This window comes from Conger conger, chromosome 12 (genome assembly GCF_963514075.1).
Source record: "Conger conger chromosome 12, fConCon1.1, whole genome shotgun sequence".
Lineage (NCBI taxonomy): Eukaryota > Metazoa > Chordata > Actinopteri > Anguilliformes > Congridae > Conger > Conger conger.
In genome coordinates, this window is record NC_083771.1 from 5,880,217 (window position 1) to 5,906,403 (window position 26,187).

Sequence of the window (26,187 nt, forward strand, 5' to 3'; positions counted from 1 at the left end):
CCTCGACACCGTGGGTATGGCTGTCGGGCAGCGTTAGCGTGTCTCCCTGCGCCACAGAAACGCTCCGCTTGGGCTAATCTGTATCATCATTATCCTCCTCCGCTAATGGGCAAAGAAAATCAATATTTTGAATGTTTTATTAGGCAGCTTCTTGTTTGACGTAGTATAATTTGAACAAGCTTTCCCAACGAGGGCTGAAAAGCAGGAAATGAGCCTTGTTCTGGGTAGTAAAGGTCAGGTAGTATACAGTATCTCATTATCGTGTTGTTGACTTGTGTGCAGTGGAGGCGAATAAACCTGCCGCGGTTTAGAAAGAAAAATGCAGAACTCCAGACAGCCCTGTGGGAGGAAGCCTCAACCCCCAGGGTCATCCGGGAAACCTGAGTGGTCCCTCGCCTCCCCTCTCACACCTGACTCCGCCCTCCTGCAGTACCCCCTCTGTGACCTTGGAGAGGCAGCCGAACACAGTGAAAAGCCAATAAAATGATCACCTCGGGCGTGGGAGGAGCCGTCTTCCCTCGCCGTGGGAACCGCTCGGCAGCCAGAGAAAGCAGCCAGAGTCAGCACCCAGGCCACCCTACACCCGCCCCCGCTTCTCACACCGCTAAAAATAGCCACGCCTCGGCCGGGAGGGGGTGAGGAGGACCAGGCTGACCTGGGGCAGTTTCAGTCAGTTACCCCACACCCCAGCCTCCTGCTGCGCTGGTGTAAGGAAGAGAGGTATCACCCTGCCTCCTCACGGCCAAAATAGGGCCGAACTGAGTCGCAGGGCAACGATAGCTTTCCCAGATGTAGGCCCCGGCTCACCCTCGTCTGCCTGAACGGGCCGCTCCACCGCATGCCGCTGCATTGCCCAGAAGGCCTTGCAAGGCCCAGGTGAGGCTCAAACTGGGAAGGCAGCCTGTTTCTACACTCAGTTATGTCCACGTGCAAGTTCCCCATCCTTAAACTATGAGTCAGATTAGCACGTGTAGCAGTCATTCTGTACCTCTATAGGAGAACTCTGCCTGTTCCCACCCCACCACAAAAATAAGGATCATTAAGCATCATTACTAATCTGAATAGTTTCTCAGAAAATTAATTGTGTGCCTTTGTCCTCCCATCTTCATTCAGCATCCTTCAGTCGTTGTGGGGGCCAGTTCAGACTGCAGTAGCACTATTACAGGGACGAGACCACCCAATAAGCGCCCTTATTTTTTGAGAATGCTGTGTACCTGGGCTGCCCTGGGCAGGGCGGGTCTGATTGGTCGTTTGCGGTTATAAACGGTGTCAAATTGACCAGCCGTCATTCATCCCTGGGACCAGCTGATGGACGGCACAGCATTCCAGTGATTGGTAGGTGTGCGGACCCAATAACTTCGTGAGCATTTCTCATGGTGTGAAATACAGAACCCCTCATCCCCACACAAATAAATAAACTCCAGTCCGCTAATATGCAGTGAAGGAAAGACAGATCACAGACAGACCAAAGGCAAGGAATAAGTAAGATTATGCATTTATTTCCTCACTTTAAGAAAATTCTGACACACAAGAGATTCAGCACTTTATTTTCAAGCATAAATTATGGCAGATACAGTGACAAACAAATCACCATGGTGATTTCTGCTACTTATTAATTTTCATAACACAGAACTAGCAAACATCTACTGCAGTGATTTCAATCAATCAGCTTCTACTAAAGCACAGCTTGCTCACAGAAGTTGTGCACAATTTTACATCGGATGTAGTCTTTAATATTTCAAACTAAAATCTCAAAGAACTTTCCTTGGTATCACTTTATGTAACAAGTAAAAGTGCGAGACGATTAACGCAGAGCTGGCTGCTTTCACCTCCAGTGTAAAACTGCAGGGAAAAATATTTACAGCACAACAGAGGAGTCACAAGACTCCACTTCATCTTTAAGTTAAAATATGATAAACCAAAAGAATGTAAACCAAGGGCATAGATGCCCAACAGAGTCACAAAATCAGTTAAAAAGATATGTGTGTACAGCGGCTGTGTGTGTCTATAAAAATGCAAGTAGCTCTTCTAAGGGTTATACATTCTACTAGGACAGTGTACATTCCAAACCAGCGAGCTTGTGTGCATCGAGGACCGGAGGCCCCGGTCTCTGCTTCCTCAGCACGGAGGTGTAAACTCCAGGGGTCAGAAAGTAAAAGTCCTGCCGCGTTTCTCCCGCCCGCAAACTCCGGCTGATTTCACAGATCAGTTCTGCCTCCGGGTGACTTTTACTTTTCGGCCCCTGCGTGCGCCCCGTTTCCTGTCTGCAGCCTCGCCCCGCATCCTCGCCCCGCATCCTCGCCCCGCCGTGCTCCGTGGCGCTCAGGCTGCAAACGCGGCGAGAATGCGGCGTTCAGCAGTTAATCATGCGGCCCTCGCGCCCAGCGGAACCCGATCCTGTTCTATTTCAGCACTCGCGCGCAGAGAGCGCAAATCCCGTCTCCAGCTCTCCCCTCGTGCCCAGCGCCTCACACACTTTCACTATCCCCTCTGGTGTAATTCTGTGATGCAGCGCAGCACTTATTCAACTGGGGGAGGAAGGGAGGGGGGAGCAAAAAAAAATAAAGGTTTTTGAAACTGTTTTAAGTTTTAAGTGGCGTTTACTTGCACCTCTGGATTGTGAATGAGAAAAAGAAATGGACTACAGTATGTATGCGCTTCTCCATCCTGATTTTCTAGTGGTGTGTGATAAACTGATCACTGAAACGGCAAACCCAGACAGGAAGGTTCCGGATGTCATACCTCAGAGACGTGGGAACATTGGTTTATTCGTCTTTCTGACCGTTTTGCAGGCTTGCGATTTTGAGGGGCGGAAACATGGCACCTTTATTGCCGCAGGGCCGAGACAACAGGAGCCCCTGCAGACTGAAGGGTGCCAGTTCCATTCTGAGGAGGTTGGGGGAGTGAGGGATTCTGGGAAATGTAGTCTAAAACTCTTACCTGAAGCTGGCAACTGCTCAGAGACTGCTGATGAAAACTGGCCTAGCACAAAAAAACAACTTCAAGACGGTCCCCAATAAATAACTGAATAAATACACTAATAAAAGCTTAAATAATATATAGCCCCTCATATGGCTTCCTCCATCCTTTCCCATACACACATACATACACCATGTGTAAGAGGATATCGGTTTCTTGCACACCGGTCTCAAGCCTCATGCGTTAAGAGACCAGTGTGCTCAGTGGCCCTGAGTAAAGTATTGCTAATGTGGCTTTTGTGCTTGTGTCTCATGTCCTGGAAGACTTCTGTCAGTTTGAGCCATCTGACAGGAGATGCTAGGGGGGTTCTGCTGACTAGGAGCCACAATGGATGCTCCCATAGGCTCCGTTTCAGGGCAGAAAATGTCACATGTCACTGGACCGCAGCCTTCTGTGCCAGGGCTTTGTGCACTTCGTTATTTTTCAGGTTTCAACCAGATAGTGCGGGTTTTAATCCTCGACTGCCAAGCCACTGGCGCACAACAGAAGAAAAACCGGCATTACTTGTGTCCACCTTATTCGAAAGAAATGAAAACGTCTGTAAAAAGTAAACTATCGTTAAAGCAGACAAACTGTTTGTCAGTCTTCACCTGCGTGTGGTTTCTAGCATGTGGCCGTATCTGCCCTGGCAGCTGTGCATAGGAGTTCAGTTTTAACAGCAGTGCACTCTGGTCAGGCAACCCCTGGCTTTGAGTCAGCTGCCCGCTGTACTGGATCAAGCCAAGCCGAAGAGTTCTGCATCAACCTACGCAAACTCAGCACTGCTGAGCTCAGTTCTGTATGGCTTTCTACGAAGGGAAGAAACTGCTAGAAACAGGTCATTTTGGACACTGTCCCATCTTGCAAAGTTTTAAAGCCTTTTTTTTTCTTTTTTCTTTTTTTTCTTAACCCAAACGCCTTTGGTTGAACATAACACAGCTGACTGTGCGCACATTGACTGGAATGTGGGGGACACAGTTCACACTCAGGAAAACGTTATTCCCGATACAGACATATCCACTTCAGAGTGGAGCGAACATTCACCCAGGAAAAGGCTATGAGCTGTGGAAAGTGGTTAAGGTTTAAAACCACTTTAGGGTTCATGGAAGACTCGGAAAATACATTCAATGACTTGAGATTTAATAAGCGGCGTTGCATTTCTATATTATAGTGGAGTGAATGCAAAGATCACGTCCCTCTCATTTTCAGAGAGGAAGTGAAAGTTTCTCTGGGATAAGAGACAGCTAGCAGTCTGTCATAAATCCTCATGCACTCAGTGCTAACACATTCAGTAGCGGGTAGGAGACTTTTCTAGAACAATAGTGTGTATAAGTAGGTCTATATCTCAAAATACAAAAAGCACAGGTATTAATGGCGGAAATTTACAAGACTGGACTAATTAAAATAAGGAGAAATGCATGACTTTTCTGAGGTTACTTCTGTCATAACAAAAATGGTATTAAAAAAATGAAGACTTACCAATGTTAAACTTACCTATGATTCTTTCTTACACGTGTCAAGTCTTTCACCTCGCAAGGCTATAATCTGAGGTTCATTTTTTGGTAATTTTTTCCATGAATGAAAATGAAAAACACTCAGAACACAAACACATTGAAAAATGACCTGGCAGTGCTCTACACAACGAAGAGCTTGAGTCAGAAGTGTGAGTTCTGTACAGTCAGTATCATAGTCAGTGTTGCTTTAAGGCCTAAAAACAAGTTTAAAATGTGAAATTGCTGCATTTATGCTGAGATTTCTGGTTACAATTTGACATAAAATAGCTACTTCTCCCGGGAAATGGCTCCTAAGAGATCGACAGAGCTGACTTTTAGAATAAGATAATTTAATCAGGCTTATATTTCTTTACGGTAATGGCCTTTACTTCGACAAAAATACCCTGTTAAATTTGAAAACCTGACAAACGCACTTCAGAAAAAGGGCTCAGAGTCAGGGCAGGTTTGTGTAAAATGTACGGAGATGACTTTATTACTCCTATTTTGTTACGTCTTTAGAAAGCACCCAAGGGAGGATCAAATATATCCCCCCACCCCATTGACTTTCAGCTCCAATTAGTAATACAATTATAATTAATGCCAATTTCAAGCAATATTTTAATTTTCTGCTTGTCAAGTAATATAAGAGTAAATTCATGGGGGGATAATTTAAGAAGCTGTCAAATTACTTCATATAATTATACATACACATTATATATTCAAGAGAAATGTTTGTGACTTAAAGGTGAACAAAATCAAATCAATGTTGTGTGTGTATGTTTAAAACGAGGGTCAATATTGTGTTGTGGTCAATGTATAAATGTCCATCAATAAACCAGTCCAGTTTGCTGATCGGCCAAAAACATACAGAGCAGAGCCAAGTCCTCTGGCTTGCACTTCATTTAATCTTAGAATGGGTTTTATTTATTCACAGTGAATTCACTCCCTATATGCACGTAAGACTTGGATCACAGAACCTAACAGCTTGTCTTTTTAAAATATTTTACAAATCCCAACTACACATTTGAGGGTAGTGATAACTACACATTATAACTTTCATGAGGTCATTCTGATTAACAGAATGTGATTTGCACCACTCTTCTGACCAAGGTGGTTTGCACAAGTGTTTTTTCTGCTGGTTTGCATTCATGTTATTCAATTACGTGTACATTCTATATAGGATAGTACACATACTTAGGGAAAAATTAAACATGGTTTCTTTAACCAACATTGGTTGGTCAATATGACCTCAACAGGAAGGGTAAACCAGCCTCCGGTCAAGTTGTGTGGTTTGTATTGAGCTATATTTACACTCACCCAGTGTGGGTGGACACGTCCCTATGCAATCTAAATGTAATCTAAAACATATGCATGCAATTATACGTCAAGGGTCTCCCAAGACCAGAACTTCTGATAAATTGTTTACTGAATTACTTTTCCAGAGGCAAGTCTTGGGAGTTATTGTTACATTGTTCATGACATTCTATTAATTGAAGAGGGAAAATATCTGTATATTTAACAGTTGCACAAACAGTGGAGCTGATTGCCTAAATGATAAACAAATTATGAAGTTCAACTTTTGGGAAAAAAACCCCCCCACCAATATACATTCTCTGGTTTTGATTAGTTTTGGGGGGGGGGGGGGTTTGTCTAACATGCTGCATGTAATTTAAATTGTCAGTTAATTCTTTTCAAAGCAAACTGGACTACCTTAAAATAGCTTTTTGAACATAATAACCAGCAACAAGTCAAGCATATCAAAGCAGGACAGACCAAGAGAGGAAACAGAATGGAAAACAGAACGACGAGCTGACCACAACTAGGCGAGCAGAGGGAACGGATGCTTTCAAAATAAAGACTGTTACATACGAGTTCATCCTCATACAGTACAAGTCAAATTGCTCTCGCCACATTCAACGCCAAGACAACGGTTCAGAGACACCATGATGCAAGCTGAAGCCAAGGGAATAAGATGCTGAGCCAGTGCGGATGGAAACGCTCTTGGACAGATCTGACATGCAATGACTAGATCACCTCAGGAAAGCCAAAAATGCGCCCTGCGTTGTGAAGGAGCAGAGCACTAACAGGAGCTTGGCAGCACCGTACACATGCAATCTGGGGTAGACTGAGGCCAGTCTATTTTAGACTGGTAAAGGCAGGAGGATGAGGACAGAACACATTGGATACTAAATTGCCATGTTTCGGGAGCTAATTTAGTACCAAGTCATGTTCCCATGCAGACTTACTATTTGCTAAAGATGGGACACTCCTTCCGAAGACTCGCACTGATGGGAAATGTATCGAATGCAAAAAAATTTTGGTGGCGTTCCCCTGTGATTTGCCCTTCCAGTGAAACAAGACTGCTTGTCTCTGTTCAGAGTTCGCAAGCCGTGTGTCATCGATATTTTGGAGGCATGCTGGGAAATGGAGGCGTGAGGAGATGAAGGGGGTATGGACGGAGGACTCGGGGCTGGGGGTCAAGGTGCCAGCTTCAAAGCAGAGACACTGTGCTTTTGGTCACACACCCAGAGGCTGGGTTGGGCCGGGGGCCGAGGTGATTCAGTACACTAGCTGCCCAATAAACCTGTTCTTCAAACCAAGCCAGTAGTTTGTTTTTCTGTGTGTGTGTGTGTAAATAAGTCCAGCAGTGCAAGGGTGCACCGAGTGGTGTGCTTTCTAAGAGGAAGTTGAACAGGAAGTGCGTGGTGTCAAACAGAAAGTGACGTTAAAGGGCTCGGAGGCGGAGGGACGCCCCGTCCCGCCCGAAACGCCGGGCGACAGCGTGCAGAAACGCTCGGGCGAGGAGACGCCTCCACACGCTTCTCAAGGCAAAGAATAGGAAGCGGCACTAGACTACTGAAACCATCACTACCAGTAGATTCAGAAAAGGGTTCATATCACATGTACACAGAATACTCATTTAAATTGCTTACTGTATATAAAATTGGAAGAAAGCTATAGGATTATGCTTACATTTCACTTCGCAATTCTAAAATAATTTATACCAATTATATATATATACATACGTACATAATATAGTTCTATACATATGCATTTATAGTAACACACTATAAATATATATGTATATATTTATAGTATAACCACACATACACACACACAGAGTGAATATACAATTGAAATGAAATATTGCAGTGCTGTGTTGGGTAAGACTCAAACATTCATATTGTTTCAAGTAAGCTTTAAGCTAAAAGATCAGGTGTATTGCTATATAATAAAGACCCAAGTTCAGCCTCTTTTTTTTTTTTTTTTGTTTTTTTTTTTTTTGTTCCAGCTGAAGTCAAATAAAGTATTGCTTTTTTTTTTGTTCTTTCCTTTGATGGGGTATACGTTATGTGGCCAGTGAGAGGAGTCTGACTGCTCTGTGCAGGGGGGACCGCCCGGGCAGGTCGGAAGCAGTACGGCATTTTGAGCCACACAACCTGATGGTTCTAGAAGTCAGAGAAGAGATCTTGAGGACCCAAGTGAATAATAAAAGGTGCGATGGTCCGCGGCTGGTAAAAGGGATTGTCAATGAAAAGACCACCTACAGTGAGGAGAAGAGCAGAGAGACTGCGATTAATGTCCGACCCTGTAGGAGGCAGCGTTTTCACCCCAGCTTAGCTTGGTCTCTGCTCTTTCGGCTGTACGTGGGGTTTTCATTGCACTGGGGCGTCTCAGGTTAATAAAGACATCAACAACTGAAGTTGCACGGTTACCACTTCTGACGAAATCAAACCAAAACCAAAAAAAGAAAACAAAAACTTGGAGCTCATTCGTTTGAGAGAAAGCAGAGAGATGTAATAAAAATATGCAGCAACTTTGGAGTTCAGACAATGTGGTTAGTAACTCTGAACAGACAAATAAATGAAAAGTGATTTTGGAGAGAATATAGTACAATGACTGCCATCGGGACGAGAGAGGGCGAGTTTGTGGTTTTGGTGACAGGCACGCTGCATCCTACAAGACGTCCCCGTCCGGACCGCCCCCTAACCCCCAAATAAACCAATGAGCTGTGCCAGGGGGGCAGAGCCAGAACTGCAGCAGCGTTTGTGCAGGAAAAGCCACGGGGCCTTCTCTCATCCACGATGGCCCCGTCCCAGCCACAGGCCAGCACAAGCCCCGGCTCACCTCACCCCTCACACCTCACACCCTCCTGAACCACTGAGCGTACGCCCACACTACTGGTGTCAGGTCTTCCTGCTGAGTTTTGGCTAGTCCTGTTAGGAGTGTGCTGACTGGGGCACACACACATGCACACACACACACACGTGTACACACACACACACACACGCACGCACGCGCACACGTACACACACGTACGTACACACACGCACACGTACACACGCACACACACGTACACACGCACACACGTACACACACATACGTACACATACGTACACATACGTACACACACGTACACACACGTACACATACGAACACACACGTACACACAGAAGCTGGCTTGTGTTGGAGCACAAGGAGGAGGCCGTGTGGTAAACACACAGGGGCTTGTGCTGACCTTGGGCCCGGGACAGGCTCACAGCTCACACTGACACGAAAAGAAAAAAGAACAAAAGTGGGACGATTAGGTAGCAAGTCTCCATGGGTCCCTTGTTGCTGCTTTCGATTCTCCAGTGCGTAGGAGGGGTTCTATCCATCAGTGCATAGGAGGGGTTCTATGGTTCTATCCATCAGTGAGTAAGAGTGACTGGTCCTCCGGGGAACAGGGGTGATTCAGTCAGTCTGTGTACAGATTGTGATTATACTGTTCGGTTCATACTAGTGTCAATTCTGTGGTGTTTGTAGTCAGCAGTGTGTAAGAGTGACAGTATAGCACCATGTATAAGAGTTTACTGTTCTACAGGACAAGTAGTTGTGTCTATTTTGCTGTTTAATTGTTGGGCGTAACACTTTGGTGTGTTTCATTACCTAGAGTGTAGATGTATGTTGAATCTCCAGTGTGTAGATGTATGTTGAATCTCCAGTGTGTAGATGTATGTTGAATCTCCAGTGTGTAGATGTATGTTGAATCTCCAGTGTGTAGATATATGTTGAATCTCCAGTGTGTAGATGTATGTTGAATCTCCAGTGTGTAGATGTATGTTGAATCTCCAGTGTGTAGATGTATGTTGAATCTCCAGTGTGTAAGATGTATGTTGAATCTCCAGTGTGTAAGATGTATGTTGAATCTCCAGTGTGTAGATGTATGTTGAATCTCCAGTGTGTAGATGTATGTTGAATCTCCAGTGTGTAGATGTATGTTGAATCTCCAGTGTGTAGATGTATGTTGAATCTCCAGTGTGTAAGATGTATGTTGAATCTCCAGTGTGTAGATGTATGTTGAATCTCCAGTGTGTAGATGTATGTTGAATCTCCAGTGTGTAGATGTATGTTGAATCTCCAGTGTGTAGATGTATGTTGAATCTCCAGTGAGTAGGCGTATTTCAGACCGCTGTGGGGTAACATTGAGGGAACCAGCCAACCAACCAGCCACATTTGTGACGAGAGGCCACAAGAACCTAGTGTGCTGTTTGTGGGGAAAACCATTCCAAATCTTAGTTTAGAGCCATAAAAAGCCACTGATCTAATTTAAGATAAGCCCAGGTTATGTGTTTGTTACAAATCTTTGTGTCTGTGTTCTTCAGTAAGTATACTTCTGTCCGACGGCCAGGTAAACGGATAACGAGTTTTATTCGCGCCAAAGCTATCGTTAGCAGGTACTGGAAAACAAACAAAAGTATGTCACTATGAGCCCTAGGGCAGGTAGCACATAGGAAGCCACCAGCACACCACTACACTCTACTCCAGGTACACACCATTCAGCTGCCTCTTCACTGCTCTACACACCACTGAACCCTACTGCACACAAGCCACACAACCAAGAGCAGGATGCCCCCAGGTCCCTGCAGACTAGCTATGAAGCTTGGGAGTTAGTCAGCACACCAGGCAATACTCAGCTGTTGTAAGAGATTTTTATTTATTGTCACCAGTATAATTATCTACACATCCTTCGCATTGCTCTTATCCCCTTTACAGAGTATGACTGTCAAATCCTGTAAATGGCCTGGTACAGTAAGTCTCTCCTACAGAAGAACAGCAACAACAAAAAGGCTGGTATAATTTATATTCAAAGAATGAGGTAACATTTCACAGTAAAAATCCTTCAAGTTTCAAAGAACTTAAACCTGCATTTTATCAGTAAAAGATTAAAGTAGTAAGAAACCAAAAACAAAAAAAAACAAAAAAAAAAACATAAAAGCAAAAAACCAAAAAAATAAAAACACAAAAAAAAGAAACACTTTACAAGTAATCCACTGCGCAAGTCCTTATTTCCCCCATGTTGCATTCGGAGAAAAAAGTTTTCCCTTCTAAAATTCTGTACAGTTTATTAAATTGGATGAGTGCGGGTTTGGTGGGCCTCTGCTCTAGAAAAATGAGTAGGGGGGGATGGAGTAGGTGGGCACTTTCATGACAGGCAACAGAAGCATTCTCTTGGGCAAACCTAGAGGGGAGAGACGAAGAGAGGACCCCACATAAGGTCAACGGTCCAGGCAGTCAGGTCAAAAGCCCCAACGCTCTACTAGATACCATCCTACTGAGCCAAATCACTACAGGTCTGTAGAGAGAGGAGACTGGAGGGAGGGAGGGAGGGAGGGGCAAACAAGATGGAGGGGGAGAATAGCTAAGAAAATCTAGAGTTGTAGTGAGGCAGAATTCTGGAAAGAGCAGGCTCAGTAAACGCTTCAGCCACCACTACTGGAAGTAGAGGTGGAACAGACAAACGTAATGTTTATTGATCTCTCGATCTGCCTTTCTGTTTCAGTTACTATCCATCACCTGCCATTACCCTCGAATGCATCAAACTCGGGATTAGTGAGACATGCAGTTGAACCAAATTCATTTTCCAGTTTACCATTACAGCTTCAGTAATATCAATCTAGACATGAAATAGTTTCTACTAAAGAACTTAATATAATACTGCAGATCACTAATAACTCTGGGAAGAATGGTTCTGTTCCAAAAGAGAATGCACTACAAAATCTACTCAACAAAAAAGGAGCAAAACTCTTATTGCAACTCTATCAAACCATACACATTTAGTCTCAAAACAATAATAATGGTTCTTGAGTGTTTTTTCCAAACAAGACACCTGTTATTTTGAATAAAAATATAGCCCCCTTATGAAACCCTTTTGGACGGAAAACATTGTAAACATAATTTTAAGCATTTTTATTACTATAAAATAAGGTAGCATTGGCATCACTTTTGCGGTGAATGTGGTGTAAAGCTACATGGTGTTGTGGCTGTGGCTGGGGCCCGTAAAGGCACAGGAGCGGTAATGGGGTGTGTGTAGGGCCTAAGCAGGGCTGCTGTTGGCTGGTTTGGGTGTGCGGTGCTATGGTTTTGTGGCCTGGGTGTGTCCGAGTGTGTGTGTGTGTGTGTGTGTGTGTGTCTTTCTCTTTCCCATGATAGAAATCACAAAGCAGCAACAGGAGGCAGAACTTCACAGCGTCAGATGACTGTAGTGGGATTACCGACATGCAACAGCTTTCAGAAGCAATAAGACACGTTATCTTACAGCCAAATACCAGGCGTCCTTCGTGACGGAGCGTGGCACTAAAGGAACTGTCTTTATGTGACAGGACAGGACCAGGGCCGGGGGAGGGGGGCCCAAATCTCACCCACGGTTCAGTCAGTGCGAGACTCCCCCCCTCTACAAGAGGACCGCGGTCACCGCCTGTACATAAGGCTCATTCAAAGCATCCGGGAGAAGCAGGAAGAAAGGATTTCCAATGCCATTCAGAACACCAGCGTTCTACTACTGTGTGTGCTGTCGGTGGACTGGGGTGTGTGTGTGTGTCAGTGTGCGTCTGCCTGTCTGTCTGTCTGTCTGTCTGTCTGTCTGTCTGTCTGTCTGTCTGTCTGCTATGAGACTAAACAGTATGTGACTGAACTCAGCATGGTGCTGTGAGAGTGGGGGAGTTTTTGTGTGTGTAGAGATAGCGGGAGTAGCGTGTGTGAGGAGGTGAGGAAGTGGGGAGTGGGTCACACTCCTGTGTGTGTAGAGATAGTGGGAGTAGTGTGTGTGTGTGTGTGTGTGTGTGTGTGTGTGTGAGAGGAGGTGAGGGAGTGGAGTGGAGATGGCATTGGAGGCCCTGCTGGGCAGCAGGGCTGCTTTGAATGGGGTATTTTCACTGGCTGTACACAGCAGGACTACACCGAGGAGCGGACTCCAGAGTCGGGTGCGGGAGCAGGCAGACTGGCGGGCAGCAGTCGTACACTCAGGCGAAAGCACAGCGAGGCTTGCTCCAACCACAGTAAGAACCAAAAGGTTATGATCGGTCGCTTTTTTTTCCTTTTTTTTTTTTCACGCAAATACCAGATTCTAAATTTCGACTCTCTTGGGGGGGGAGGGTTTGAAAGGACTGTCGTTTCCGCTACCACCTCTTACACCTGTCGGGGGGGTGGGGGGTGGGGGGGGGGGGGTTGTGGCGGCATTTTTGGGAGGGGTACGTACCGTAGGCTGGAGCTGCAGCAGCGCTGTACCCGTAGGGAGTCCCGTACCCTGAGAGACACAGAGAGACGCGTTACCGCCACGCACAGACACGCACAGACACACAAAGACACACACAGACACAGCCTCTCACACACTCTACATACACGCCTTACGCTCTACCACACACGCACATGCGACAGTACCTATCGATAGGTTCAGTTTTATTATCCCTAGCTTTATCAGCACCACAAATATGAAGTGCAGTCCATAAGTATTTGGACAGTGGTACAATTTCTGATCTTTCGGCTCTGTGCTCCAGCACATTGGATTTTAAATGAAACAATGAAAACGAGGCTAAAGTGCAGACCGTCCCCTTTAATTTGAGCCACATTGGGTGATCTGTGCAGGAATTACATCCATTTATATACAGTCCCTCCATTTTAGGGGACCAAAAGTAATTGGACAGTGGGCTTCTAAGCTTCGGACTAAGTCAGGTGCAGGTGCATTCAATCGCTTCCTTAGTGCCGGTGTAAGAAAGCTTTCACTATCTAGCCTTGATTCTAGGCTTTGGATTGGCTTGGGGGTCCTATCGGCGTTTGTCAACACAAGGACCAGAGCTGTGCCAATGACAGTCGAGGAAGCAAGTATGAGGGGGAGAAATGAGGGAATACGCAGTGCAGCGGGGTCTGAAAGCAGCTCAGTCAGAACCCCCCGGGCCGGCACTGCTCATCCCCATGACCACAGACCGCATTAAACCACACGCTCAAGCCCTCGGACACTCTCAGCACAGACGGCCCGAACGCTCAGAGTTTGTCCCCCTCGCGCATCGCAAATAAACCCAGATTCTCCCGAGAGAATATGTTTGTCATCAAAAGAGCCCTTTTCCATGGAAAATCAGTATATCCACACTATCACACACCTGTACACACATTCACAAACTACATACACAATTATATACAGTGGGCTCTAAAATGATTGGAACCTCTAACTGCCAATGTGCAAAATTTGTGTATATATATATATATAAAATTATTGAGATAAACCCAAAATGCCAACATGCTAAAAATACAGTTCTTTATTAATTTCAGTTGAGAATGTTATATTTGTATTTGTATCAGGCGTGGCAGTGAGGGCGGGGCCCAGCGCACACACACGCGTGTGCACACGCGTGTACCTGGTGTGACGTATCCGGGAGCTGCAGCGGCGCTCACAAAGGCCCCCCTGGCCAGGGCCCCCCGTCCTCGGCCCCGGGCAGCCTGCGCGGCGATGGAGGCGGCCGCAGCGATGGCCCCTTTCGTCTGGAAACACACACACACACACACACACACACACACACACCGGGCTGAGTGCACGCGCCCCTCACCCTGTTCACTGCGGGGTGTTCGCCGAATAGCTACGCAGGTTCAACAGACTCCAAGTCTATGCTAACACTCACAGGCAAGCGTGATGTGCGTTGACCAAGCAGTGACTAATTCAGTAGAAGTCTCGATAGGGATGTCCTAAATCTGGATTGGGATGTCCTAAGTCTCGATAGGAATTCTCTATTGACACTTAGGAATTCCCTAAGTCTCGATGGGGATGTCCTAAGTCTCGATGGGGATGTCCTAAGTCTCGATGGGAATGTCCTAAGTCTGAATGGGGATGTCCTAAGTCTGGATGGGGAAGTCCCAAGTCTGGATGGGGAAGTCCCAGGTCAGTACCCACCTGAGGGAGGATCTTCTTCTTCTTGTTGCCGACGGCGTTGGGTCCGGAGAACAGCTTCTCCAGAGCGGCCAGGGCAGCACTTGCCTTCGCCACCTTCTTATTGGGCCCCGCCCCCCGGAACTTCTGCGTGTCCACCTCCACCTGCACAGAGCCAGAGACACACACTGAGCCCAGCTCCACCTGCACAGAGCCAGAGACACACACTGAGCCCAGCTCCACCTGCACAGAGCCAGAGACACACACTGAGCCCAGCTCCACCTGCACAGAGCCAGAGACACTGAGCCAGAGACACTGAGCCCAGCTCCACCTGCACAGAGCCAGAGACACTGAGCCCCAGCTCCACGTGCACAGAGCCAGAGACACTGAGCCAGAGACACTGAGCCCACCTCCACCTGCACAGAGCCAGAGACACTGAGCCAGAGACACTGAGCCCACCTCCACCTGCACAGAGCCAGAGACACTGAGCCCACCTCCACCTGCACAGAGCCAGAGACACTGAGCCCACCTCCACCTGCACAGAGCCAGAGACACTGAGCCAGAGACACTGAGCCAGACACTGAGCCCAGCTCCACCTGCACAGAGCCAGAGACACTGAGCCAGAGACACTGAGCCCAGCTCCACCTGCACAGAGCCAGAGATACTGAGCCCACCTCCACCTGCACAGAGCCAGAGACACTGAGCCAGAGACACTGAGCCCACCTCCACCTGCACAGAGCCAGAGACACTGAGCCAGAGACACTGAGCCCAGCTCCACCTGCACAGAGCCAGAGACACTGAGCCAGAGACACTGAGCCAGAGACACTGAGCCCAGCTCCACCTGCACAGAGCCAGAGACACTGAGCCCAGCTCCACCTGCACAGAGCCAGAGACACTGAGCCAGAGACACTGTAGGGGTGTAGTGGGCAGGGTGTAGGGGTGTAGGAGTGCAGTGGGCAGGGTGTAGGGGTGTAGGGGTGCAGTGGGCAGGGTGTAGGAGTGTAGGGGTGCAGTGGGCAGGGTGTAGGGGTGTAGGGGTGCAGTGGGCAGGGTGTAGGGGTGTAGGGGTGCAGTGGGCAGGGTGTAGGGGTGTAGGGGTGCAGTGGGCAGGGTGTAGGGGTGTAGGAGTGCAGTGGGCAGGGTGTAGGGGTGCAGTGGGCAGGGTGTAAGGGTGTAGGGGTGCAGTGGGCAGGGTGTAGGGGTGTAGGAGTGCAGTGGGCAGGGTGTAGGGGTGCAGTGGGCAGGGTGTAGGAGTGTAGGGGTGCAGTGGGCAGGGTGTAGGGGTGTAGGGGTGCAGTGGGCAGGGTGTAGGGGTGTCGGGGTGCAGGGGGCAGGGTGTAGGGGTGTAGGGTAGTGGGGGTGTAGTGGGCAGGGCGTAGGAGTGTAGGGATGCAGTGGGCAGGGTGTAGGAGTGTAGGGGCGCAGTGGGCAGGGCATAGGGTAGTGGGGGTGTAGTGGGCAGGGCGTAGGGTAGTGGGGGCAGAGTGCAGGGCGTAGGGTAGTGGGGGCAGGGTGCAGGGTAGTGGGGGCAGGGTGCAGGGTAGTGGGGGCAGGGTGCAGGGCGTAGGGTAGTGGGGGCAGGGTGCAGGGCGTAGGAGTGTAGGGGTGCAGGGTGCAGGGCGTAGGGTAGTGGGGGCAGGGTGCAGGGTAGTGGGGGCAGGGTGCAGGGCGTAGGAGTGTAGGGATGCAGTGGGCAGGGTGTAGGAGTGTAGGGGCGCAGTGGGCAGGGCATAGGGTAGTGGGGGTGTAGTGGGCAGGGCATAGGGTAGTGGGGGCAGAGTGCAGGGCGTAGGGTAGTGGGGGCAGGGTGCAGGGAGTAGGGCAGTGGGGGCAGGGTGCAGGGCGTAGGGTAGTGGGGGCAGGGTGCAGGGCGTAGGGTAGTGGGGGCAGGGTGCAGGGCGTAGGGTAGTGGGGGCAGGGTGCAGGGCGTAGGGTAGTGGGGGCAGGGTGCAGGGCATAGGAGTGTAGGGGTGCAGTGGGCAGGGCGTAGGGTAGTGGGGGCAGGGTGCAGGGCATAGGGTAGTGGGGGCAGGGTGCAGGGCGTAGGGTAGTGGGGGCAGGGTGCAGGGCGTAGGGTAGTGGGGGCAGGGTGCAGGGCGTAGGGTAGTGGGGGCAGGGTGCAGGGCGTAGGGTAGTGGGGGCAGGGTGCAGGGCGTAGGGTAGTGGGGGCAGGGTGCAGGGCGCAGGGTAGTGGGGGCAGGGTGCAGGGCAGTGGGGGCAGGGTGCAGTGTGTGCAGGACTCACCTCCATGATGAAGCGCTTGTCGTGGCTGCCCCCGCTCTCGGAGATGAGCTCGTACTTCAGCCCGCGCCGCTTCTCGTTCAGCTCCATCACCGGGTTCTTCCCGCTGGCGGTGAGGATGGGACCCTGAGTTCGCACCTGTTCCCCGGGACCCGCATTCACAAGCGTTACCAAAACCCCTCCGTCACTGCGCCCAGACCGCGCGACATTCAGACCTTCTGTTTTTACCCGGCCCTGGTGTGACCAGCTCATTGAGCTGGAGAGCGGTGTTCATCAGTGAGGGATCGATCCGTACAGTATTAAGACAGAGCCCCCCCCTCACGCGCTCCAAATTCATTTCAATTTCACTGCAGCTGCTGAGAGCACTAGCACACCGGGATCAATGCGTGTGTTACCGTTCACTGTAAATTTACCTCAGATTTAAGGGCACTTTACCCGACCAGAGGCAACAGCATATTCACACGATCATCGTACAGGCGCAATGGAAGCGGACTGGAGCGCATTGCATTCTTCAAATTCATTTTAAGATCAAAACATCCAAACTGACTGAGGAATTCAGTCACGGCTGAGCATGGAGCCAGAGAGGGATGTGTGTGTCGCTCTTTCAGCGGGCTGCCACAGGACGGCCGTGACGTGGAGGCAAACAGCGGTACATACTGTGCATCTGCCCAAGCGCTGGGAGCAGGGCTGAATATTTAATGAGAATCATTAATGCAGGAAGAAGAAGTAATCCAACAGGCAGAAACAATATGCAGTGCGTTACAATCCGTCACCCAGACCAATTATCAGAGCGCCGTTCCGCTGGGCCCAGTAATGACTTATTCCAGCTGCACAAAGTCTGCTGTTATAAAGCAAGTAAAAAACGAGTGTGTGTGCGCGTGTGTGAGAGAGTATGCAAGTGTGTGTGTGTGTGTGTGTGTGTGTGTGTGTGTGTGTGTGTGTGTGTGTGTGTGTACCTCCAGTGTGTTGGAGCTGTTGGTGGTGGTGGTGGTGGTGTTATTGCTGGAGTGTGTGTGTGTGGGTGTGTGTACCTCCAGTGTGTTGGAGCTGTCGGTGGTGGTGGTGGTGTTATTGCAGGAGTGTGTGTGTGTGGGTGTGTGTACCTCCAGTGTGTTGGAGCTGTCGGTGGTGGTGGTGGTGTTATTGCTGGAGTGTGTGTGTGTGGGTGTGTGTACCTCCAGTGTGTTGGAGCTGTCGGTGGTGGTGTTATTGCAGGAGTGTGTGTGTGTGGGTGTGTGTGTGTACCTCCAGTGTGTTGGAGCTGTTGGTGGTGGTGGTGGTGGTGTTATTGCAGGAGTGTGTGTGTGTGGGTGTGTGTGTGTGTGTACCTCCAGTGTGTTGGAGCTGTCGCTGGTGGTGTTATTGTTATTGCTGGAGTGTGTGGTCTCGCTCTTGCCCTCTCCATCTGACTTCTCATCTGCGCTCATGGAGTCCAGGTCCGTGTCGAACCCGGTGGGGTAGCCCATCGCCTGCAGGACCTGGCGGGAGAGGAGCCTCCGGGGTCAGTACCTCCAACAAAACCGCCTTATCCACAACATAATCATAATAATAATGTGTTATTTTAGCTGGCGCTTTTATCCAAAGTGACTTACAGTTGATTAGACTAAGCAGGAGATAATCCTCCCCTGGAGCAATGCAGGGTTAAGGGCCTTGCTCAAGGGCCCAACGTGCAGATCTTATTGCGGCTACACCAGGGATCGATAAACCGACCTTGTGGGTCCCAGTCACGTACCTTAACCACGAGGCTACAGGCTGCATCTGCGCCCTTTCTGCAGCGATGAGGGCACAGGCTGTAATCACATCCACTCTGTGGTAGTGGGGTTTAGCCTGGTGTCTCTCTGTGGGGACTGTGGTGAAGTAATGGAGGGGGAGACTAGAGTGTGTGTGTGTGTGTGTGTGTGTGTGTGTGTCGGGGGGGAAGAGTAGAGAGTACGTGTGTGGGCCCTGGGTGTTCTGATGTTTTAGGAAATCAGCAGTGGAGAAAATGGAGAGGAGCACATCTCTGACCCAAAATGGAGTCTGCGCTGCAGCTGGGGAACATGGCTTTTAGGGTAATGGGGGGAGAGGATTATGTGAGCGCCTCTCTGTTCAAAGCGCTTTGGGATTACACGCGCTTCGCTTCCCTGCCCTGCGCCCGGCGTCTGCACCTGACCGTGTTCGTCTCGCTACTGCAGCTCCTGCCCTTACCTACAGACTCAGCCGGTCTACCTGGTGTAATAGACTTATATTCATGGATTTACAACCCACCGTATGTGAATCATACCTTAATCAACCTGTCCGGTTTGTTCTATGACCTTGACATGCACTTTTGGACACGTCACTTTGGATAAAAGCACAAAAAAGCATAAATATCTGATAAATAAAACAAAAAGTAACGTAAAGCCCGATACCCGAAACGAGTCCCCAAAACAAACTGACCCGACCACCGAACCGCTCCGACCCCCCCTGTATCGACTCCACCCGCCCAGCGACCGCCCCCCGCCCCGCCCCCCGGGTCCCTGAAAACTCCGCCCGCCGTCCCCCCCGCCCCGCCCCGATACCTTGACAGCCACGTGCAGCTTGGCGGTCTTCTTGGACGACCCCGAGGCCTCGTAGACGGTGCCGTCCACGTCCACGGACATGGTGAAGACGGGCGCGTGCACCGGGCCGGACTGCGACAGCAGCTTGTACTGCAGGCCCGGCCGGATCTGGTTCAGCCGCATCAGCGCGTTCATGGGCTGGTTGCTGTCTATCGCTTTACTGTCGAGGACTGGAGAGATGAAGACGGTTAAGCGGGCGGTTCGCGGCGAGGGGCCCTTGCGTTCTGATGCCGTTCGGTGGCGACGGCTCTGCGGTCTGCGCTCGGATACGTGACGAGGGGGACGGGAGAGAAGCCAGGTGAGGGAAGAGCAGCGGTCTATGTGGGACAAGGGGTGGGGGTGATTTTGGGGCCTCAAATTCTCCCACAGCCTGGCAGAGAATTATGGGAAATCTCTCTCTCCCTCTCTCATTTCCTTCTCTCTCATGTGGCTACGTGGTTTCTGTGAGGAGCACTTGAATCCCTCCTAAATATTTACCCCTAACCGACCCTTTCCCCTCTCTGGTGGAGAACAAGGAAGAGCAGGCCTCGGCCTGCTGAAAGTGCTGACTACAGAACTACTCTGCTTTTTTAGAGCCGACTTGTTTGCAGGGAAAAACGCTAAATCAATGACATTGATTTCTTAATGGTTACTTGTATCTGCCCGTAGAGGGAACGTGTGACAGAGAGAAAGAGGGAGAGAGAATAAGAGCAAGAGAGAAAGAGAGAGATTGCAAACTCTGACAAATATTTGTTATGCTCATCAAATGTTATCTCCCTGACAATACAAGAACAAATCCAGATGATATTGATATCTCTACACTCTTGAGTTCAGCTGGTTTCGTCTCAAATTCAGGTTTACATATCTAATAAATCCTTTGTCTGCCGTTTGCAGATCTGAAATGCCAATGTATTCACCGCCAACAGCCTTCAGAACCATTTATAACCCTCCCCACTCAGCCCAGATGGATCCACCACAAGGCCAGCGCCCGGCCCCTGCCACTGCAGACTGGCCCTCACTGTAAACAGGGGCCAGGAGCCAGAGGAATTGAGGAGAAGGAAGACTTGGAACGTGCCACAGAATGGCGTGACTCACGAGGACGCCCGGGTGGTGTTTGTTTAAAGGCGGGAGGAAATGAAAGACTCCGTCTGGAATCGTTGGGATATTACTCCAGCTGGTGATGTCATGAGTGAGTGAGTGTGGTGAACAGTTGTCTAGCGCTGGAGCGTGGGAGGAAGGGTTGGGTTTGGTGTTGTGGAAGAGAGGGTTGGGTGTTGTGGGAGGGGTTTGGGGTTGTGAGAGGGGTTTGGTTTGGGGTTGGGGAGGGGTTTGGTTTGGGGTTGGGGAGGGGTTTGGTTTGGGGTTGGGGAGGGGTTTGGTTTGGGGTTGTGGGAGGGGTTTGGTTTGGAGTTGTGGGAGGGGTTTGGGTTGGGGTTGAGGGAGGGGTTTGTTTTGAGGTTGTGGGAGGGGTTTGGTTTGGGGTTGTGGGAGGGGTTTAGTTTGGGGTTGTGGGAGGGGTTTAGTTTGGGGTTGTGGGAGGGGTTTAGTTTGGGGTTGTGGGGGGCTGAGTGCAGGTGGGACTCACCTTTTCTCAGGTTGCGCTTCATCTTCTTGATGAGGTCTTTGTCGTCCATGCTGCCTTCTTCGTAAGGTCTCTTCAGCCCTGTCCCTGAAACCACGCGACAGACAGAGCCAACATGAGCCTCCAGCACCGCTACGCTCGGGTTTAAAGGCCCACTCACATCAGCGTTCTCTTCCTGGTTTTAGTCTCTAAAACAGCCGCAAAACATTCACTAAGAGCAGTGATGTAGGTAGGTGACAAGTCGCTAAACCCCGCCCTCAGAGCCCAGTTCCCCCTCCGCCTCCTGTGGTCAGCTCTCTGTGTTAACGTTTAGCAACGTCATCCAATAACTGCGTGTCAAAAAACATACGTCAGCTAGGAAAAATCGCAGTTAGACCCTGAAATATTCATACGCCTTCCAAAATTGCAATCGTTTTACTAGGATCAGTATGGAACACAAAGTGAAAGCTTCAGGATGAAAAACAAAAATATATAATCTAAACATGGACGGAGGCACACCTTCTTTGTCTGTCCAGAGGTACTTCTGGGAGGGTTTGCTGGAGGGAAGCGGATCCATCTCCAGGACCTTGTAGATCTGCCCGAAAGCCATGAGCCGCAGGGCGTGCTGGAGAACAGGCGAGCGAGAGAGAGAGAGAGAGAGAGAGAGAGAGAGAGAGAGAGAGCACCGTCACAGGAGAAGAGAGAGAGAGCACCGTCACAGGAGAAGAGAGAGAGAGCACCATCACAGGAGAACAGAGACATACACAAGTTCAGTTTCCAACCAAATGTTTTGCAAATGTTGCGAGTTACAGAAAGGTTGGCAAAAGAAAATGCAAACCAGTGTGTTTCCATCAACGTTATCTTCATCTATACGCGTGAAAGCAGTTTGCAACATTTCAATGGTTTTTTTTTTTTCAGGAATTTCAGGTTTATTATACGCAAATGTTAAAATTTTCATGAAAACGGCTGGATGGAAAGCCCGCTACATGGAGACACAGGAAGCCAGAGGGGACTGGAGCCGTGCTGCTCTTCCGGGCGTGGGCGCTGACAGTCACTCCACTCCGGAGGTTGTACAGGGAAATTTCTCATTTTAGTATGTTTATAAATCTGTAAGTATGCATAAACTGTGTTCTCAATACATAAGACAGAGTGCGAAACTGCTGTGCTGAAAGACTCAGACTGCACATTGCGACAGTGGATAAGCGGAGGCTGGGGTCTGGGCTTTATACATTGGGCAAAAGGTAATGTCGACTGAGGAAGAGAGATGTTCGAGAGGGGGGAAGAACGTTTACGAGAAAAGATGCACCTTACAAAGCAGAAAAGATAAGTATGAAATCAAGCCCTGGCTTCTGTTTATTTAATGTGTCCACACCAACCCAGCCCCCTGATGAGCAATCAATATGATACACATACCCTTTGGTAGTAAACATCTTCAGAAATCCTGACATTGTAACTTGGACGCTGTAAGACTGGTAAATGCTTAAGACAGCTTAAAATTCTGTCGCATGTTAAGCGAAGCAAATGCCCCTCTTGCATTTTGGGGAAAGTGTCGGTAAGCACATACCCTTATTCTTCATTGGCTTGCAAGTGCGAATAAAGTCTTAAAATACTGTTTTTGTGTTGAACAGGGTCCTTCACCCTCTGCTGAAGTAGGAATAAAGGATATTTCCACGACAAGGTACAGTAAGTACGGCTGTCTGGCAGACGGTTGCCAGTTCGAATCCCCCTTCGAGCGAGTATGTGTGTGACTGGGCGATTGAGAGGCGTGCTTTAGACAAAAGCGCTATATGAATGTAGTCCATTTACCATTACCATTCTTTCACCCAAACCTCTTCATCTGCCTCCAACATTAACTCAGTACTCCCCCGTCTGAGGTTCCACAGTCAAACGACTCCATGAACGCAATCCGACACAGCCCGCCTCTCTGTCACTCAAAATACAGCTAATCAGACTCACTTCCTGCGCAACATCCCTCACTTCCCGTCCTTTGAAATGACGCTGACCTTAAGACGCCGTGACTTCCTGTGCTGTCTTTAGCAGGCGCACTGGTGCAGAAAAGTACAGTGAGACTTCCTGTTCAGGCACACTGTCACAGACTCCATGACTTCGAGAGGGGTGGGCCCTTATTTCTGCCTGGGACACCCGAAATTATCCGTGTCATTAACTTTAATGCACAAGAGCGCATGATGGAGATCCGGTTAAATTCTCACACGATGGGGATTAGCCATAAATAACGTCAAAGACTCTCTGAGCCACTTTTATATCTTAACATCCATTTGCTTGTTAAATCATCTCCCATTTGTAAAACTCTCGCTTCCTAATGGCCTCGGTTCAACAATTAATTACGTTGAATTTTTTACAGGAATGATAACTTTACTGATATATTACAAAAGAAATTTAAAAAATGTAATTGTGAGACTTGTAGGAGCACATTTTGCAGGAATCACTGGCTGAATGCATTAATTCAGCACTTTAGATAGTATGGTTAAACGTTCTCTCGTACTGCTCTTGTGAAGCTGTTGCTTTCTGTAGGAGTGGACCCATGTGATAAAGTTTCAGGAGGTGTTGGTAGCTTAGCAACAGTTGCTGCGGCGGTAGAGGAAGTCCCCGTGGTTACGGGAGGAGTCCCCAGCAGAGCCCTGTACCCACGTCACATTAGGTCCCACCCGCAGCCGTGGTAACGAGCATTCTCACACACACACACACACACAACGGGCTGTAATTAAAACAGGACCGCGCATGATTAATGCTCTGCTGTAATGATGTTGGACGCATGGATACACACTTGGGGAGCCACGCTTCATAAAAACGATGACACACACACACACACACACACACACAGCACGCTCAGGGCCGGTGTGTTATTGTTTAACAGGGATCCACTGCAGAAGGAGCTCATTGGCATTCTGAGGCACGGTTCCAGGCAGTGCGCAGTGCTTTCTCAGCAAGCTTCCCCCTACAAGGGTCTCAGCGCGGTCCACGGTCGCTGGGGTAATTCTGCGTACGCTCCACCCCGGATACCCACCAGCTGACCGGGATTGGTGCGTTCCCATGCTCGTCAGACAGGAGAGGGGCAGGGTGAGGGGCCAGGCAGGGATGACAGGACAGGGGCAGGGTGAGGGGCCCACACGCGTCAGACAGGACAGGGGCAGGGTGAGGGGCCCAGGCAGGGATGACAGGACAGGGGCAGGGTGAGGGCCCAGGCAGGGATGACGGCCCCTGACTGGTTGTGGAACGCTCTCGGCACCCACAGATAAGGAGGCTGCACTCTGAAGTGCTCCCCTGTCAGACACGCCTGTAATCTGGGCGCTGGAGATGAGATAAGTCTTGGCTGGAGCGCTGGGGGGAGCAGCTGTGGAGCTTTACCTGTGCGCTGAAAGTGATGGCTTCTGCCTCCTCTGTTGTCATGGCTGCCAGCGTGTCTGTGGGCTCCTTTTCACAGGGGTCGTGTAGTCCCGGACCGCCTGGGAGAGGAGCATCAAACGCATCATTATTACATCTTGTGTAGCTGACACTTTTATCCAAAGAGTCTTACAGTTGATTAGACCAAGCAGGAGACAATCCCACCCTGGAGCAATGTGGGGTTACGGGCCTAGCTGAAGGGCCCAACAGTCCAACAGGATTTTTTAAAATCGTGGCTATGCCAGGGATCGAACCGCCGTGTACCTTAACAGCTAAGCTACAGGCTGCCCTTCGCATCACTTCCTGTCCTTTAAAACGTCCGCTAAAGAACACAACTCTGTCATTCAAAACACCGCTAATCCGACTCACTTCCTGCGTAGCATCCCTGCCCTTTCAAATGACGCTGATCTTAAGACACCGCGACTTCCTGTTCTGTCTTTAGCAAGCGCACTGGGGCAGTAAAGTACAGTGTGACTTCCTGTTCTCAATCCTGCACCAGTCAACACATCATTAGTGGAGCGGGACAGGGCCAGGGCTGTGCATGCAGAGAATGTGGAAAAAGAGCCTTAAAGCACACCTATTTAAAGGTACAATAGGTAAGATTAAAACATTGTTACAAGACCATTGTATCATTGAAAAAGGCTCACTGACATGTTGACTGCCTGTGTTTATAGTCCTTAAATGCAGGTTTCAAAATATACAGTTGTGTGCCAAAACATTGTATAACCACAATAATTCAAGCTCATTGGTTGAAAATGGGTTCTGATTGCCACAGCCAATGGCGTTTCAACGTCGTTACAGTGAAGGGGGAGGGTTAAACAGTGTTGTGGTTTCAAGGTGTTTGTTCCTGATATTCATCTCTTCACCATTAGACGTCGTTAGCTGTTAGAATTACCGGTTGTACCTTGAAATCTGGCATTAATTAGCCACATTATTTCATTTTTATTGATTGTGTCCCTATTGCATTTTATCAGTATTACAGTTTGCCTTGTTTTACCGTGAGGGTTGTATTTATTACATGCAGCCTTCTATGAAAGGTGCTCTACAAATAAAGTTTATTATTATTATTTATTATTTTGGAATTAATTATTATTTGGGAATTAAATTCTCCAAAATGGACCCAGTAAAGAAAGAAAGTTTCTCAGTCATCAGGCAGGCGCTGGTACCCAGGTGTGCCTATCGCTCCCTCCTCTACGACACGCTATTCAGCAACTGAACAACCAGCGCTTTCATACCAACAGCTCAATCAAGCCCTATTCAGACTACTTTCACACACAAGCAAACTAAATCCATTAATTACAATGGTTTGATGAGGACTGTTGGTGGGGATGAATACTGCCGTCTCTGTTGAATTGTTGCAGGAGCAGGGGAAGGCAGAAGCGTGCTGAATTTGTTATGAGTGGAGAATTTACTTAAAGAAATTTGTGTAATTTCCTTGTAATATGCCTTGACGCATTACTCCCTTAGCAAATAGAGAACAAAACCGAAATAAGAAACAACAAAACCGCTACATTTGAGAAATAGAAATGTTGAAATCGACTCGGTTGCGTCTTTCACTTCTAGAAAACAGTTCTGCAGCAGCTGGTTCATGATCCTTATGAAATGAGGTCGCTGTGGGTGCAGAAATCAATCGGGTGAAGCTGGACTCCGCTGGGTGGCTGAGTAACAGGCGTAACCGGGAGAAATGAGGGAGTGTCAGTCGACCTGCACCTCCACACCCGCACACCTCCATACCCGCACACCCGCACACCTCCACCTCCACACCCGCACACCTGCACACCCGCTCACCTCCACACC

General features: G+C 48.9%; 1 protein-coding gene across 6 annotated transcripts in view; it reads right to left on the reverse strand.

The window, feature by feature from the left end:
• Positions 1 to 1,531: 1,531 nt before the first annotated feature.
• The window catches only part of strbp (spermatid perinuclear RNA binding protein), an 87,867-nt gene continuing 63,211 nt past the window's right edge, over positions 1,532 to 26,187 (reverse strand). For 5 of the 6 annotated variants that reach the window (XM_061261960.1, XM_061261957.1, XM_061261959.1 and 2 more), the window contains 10 exons: positions 24,355 to 24,452; positions 21,508 to 21,613; positions 21,013 to 21,096; positions 19,410 to 19,618; positions 18,198 to 18,347; positions 16,873 to 17,007; positions 14,653 to 14,793; positions 14,123 to 14,246; positions 12,970 to 13,017; positions 1,532 to 7,995 (listed from right to left, as the gene is read on the reverse strand). In XM_061261960.1, coding sequence (XP_061117944.1) covers positions 7,901 to 7,995; positions 12,970 to 13,017; positions 14,123 to 14,246; positions 14,653 to 14,793; positions 16,873 to 17,007; positions 18,198 to 18,347; positions 19,410 to 19,618; positions 21,013 to 21,096; positions 21,508 to 21,613; positions 24,355 to 24,452 — 1,190 coding nt within the window. In that variant the 3' untranslated portion in view covers positions 1,532 to 7,900. Of the gene's footprint in view, positions 7,996 to 10,409; positions 10,954 to 12,969; positions 13,018 to 14,122; positions 14,247 to 14,652; positions 14,794 to 16,872; positions 17,008 to 18,197; positions 18,348 to 19,409; positions 19,619 to 21,012; positions 21,097 to 21,507; positions 21,614 to 24,354; positions 24,453 to 26,187 lie in introns of those variants that run through there. The other variant, XM_061261961.1, reaches the window with a different exon arrangement.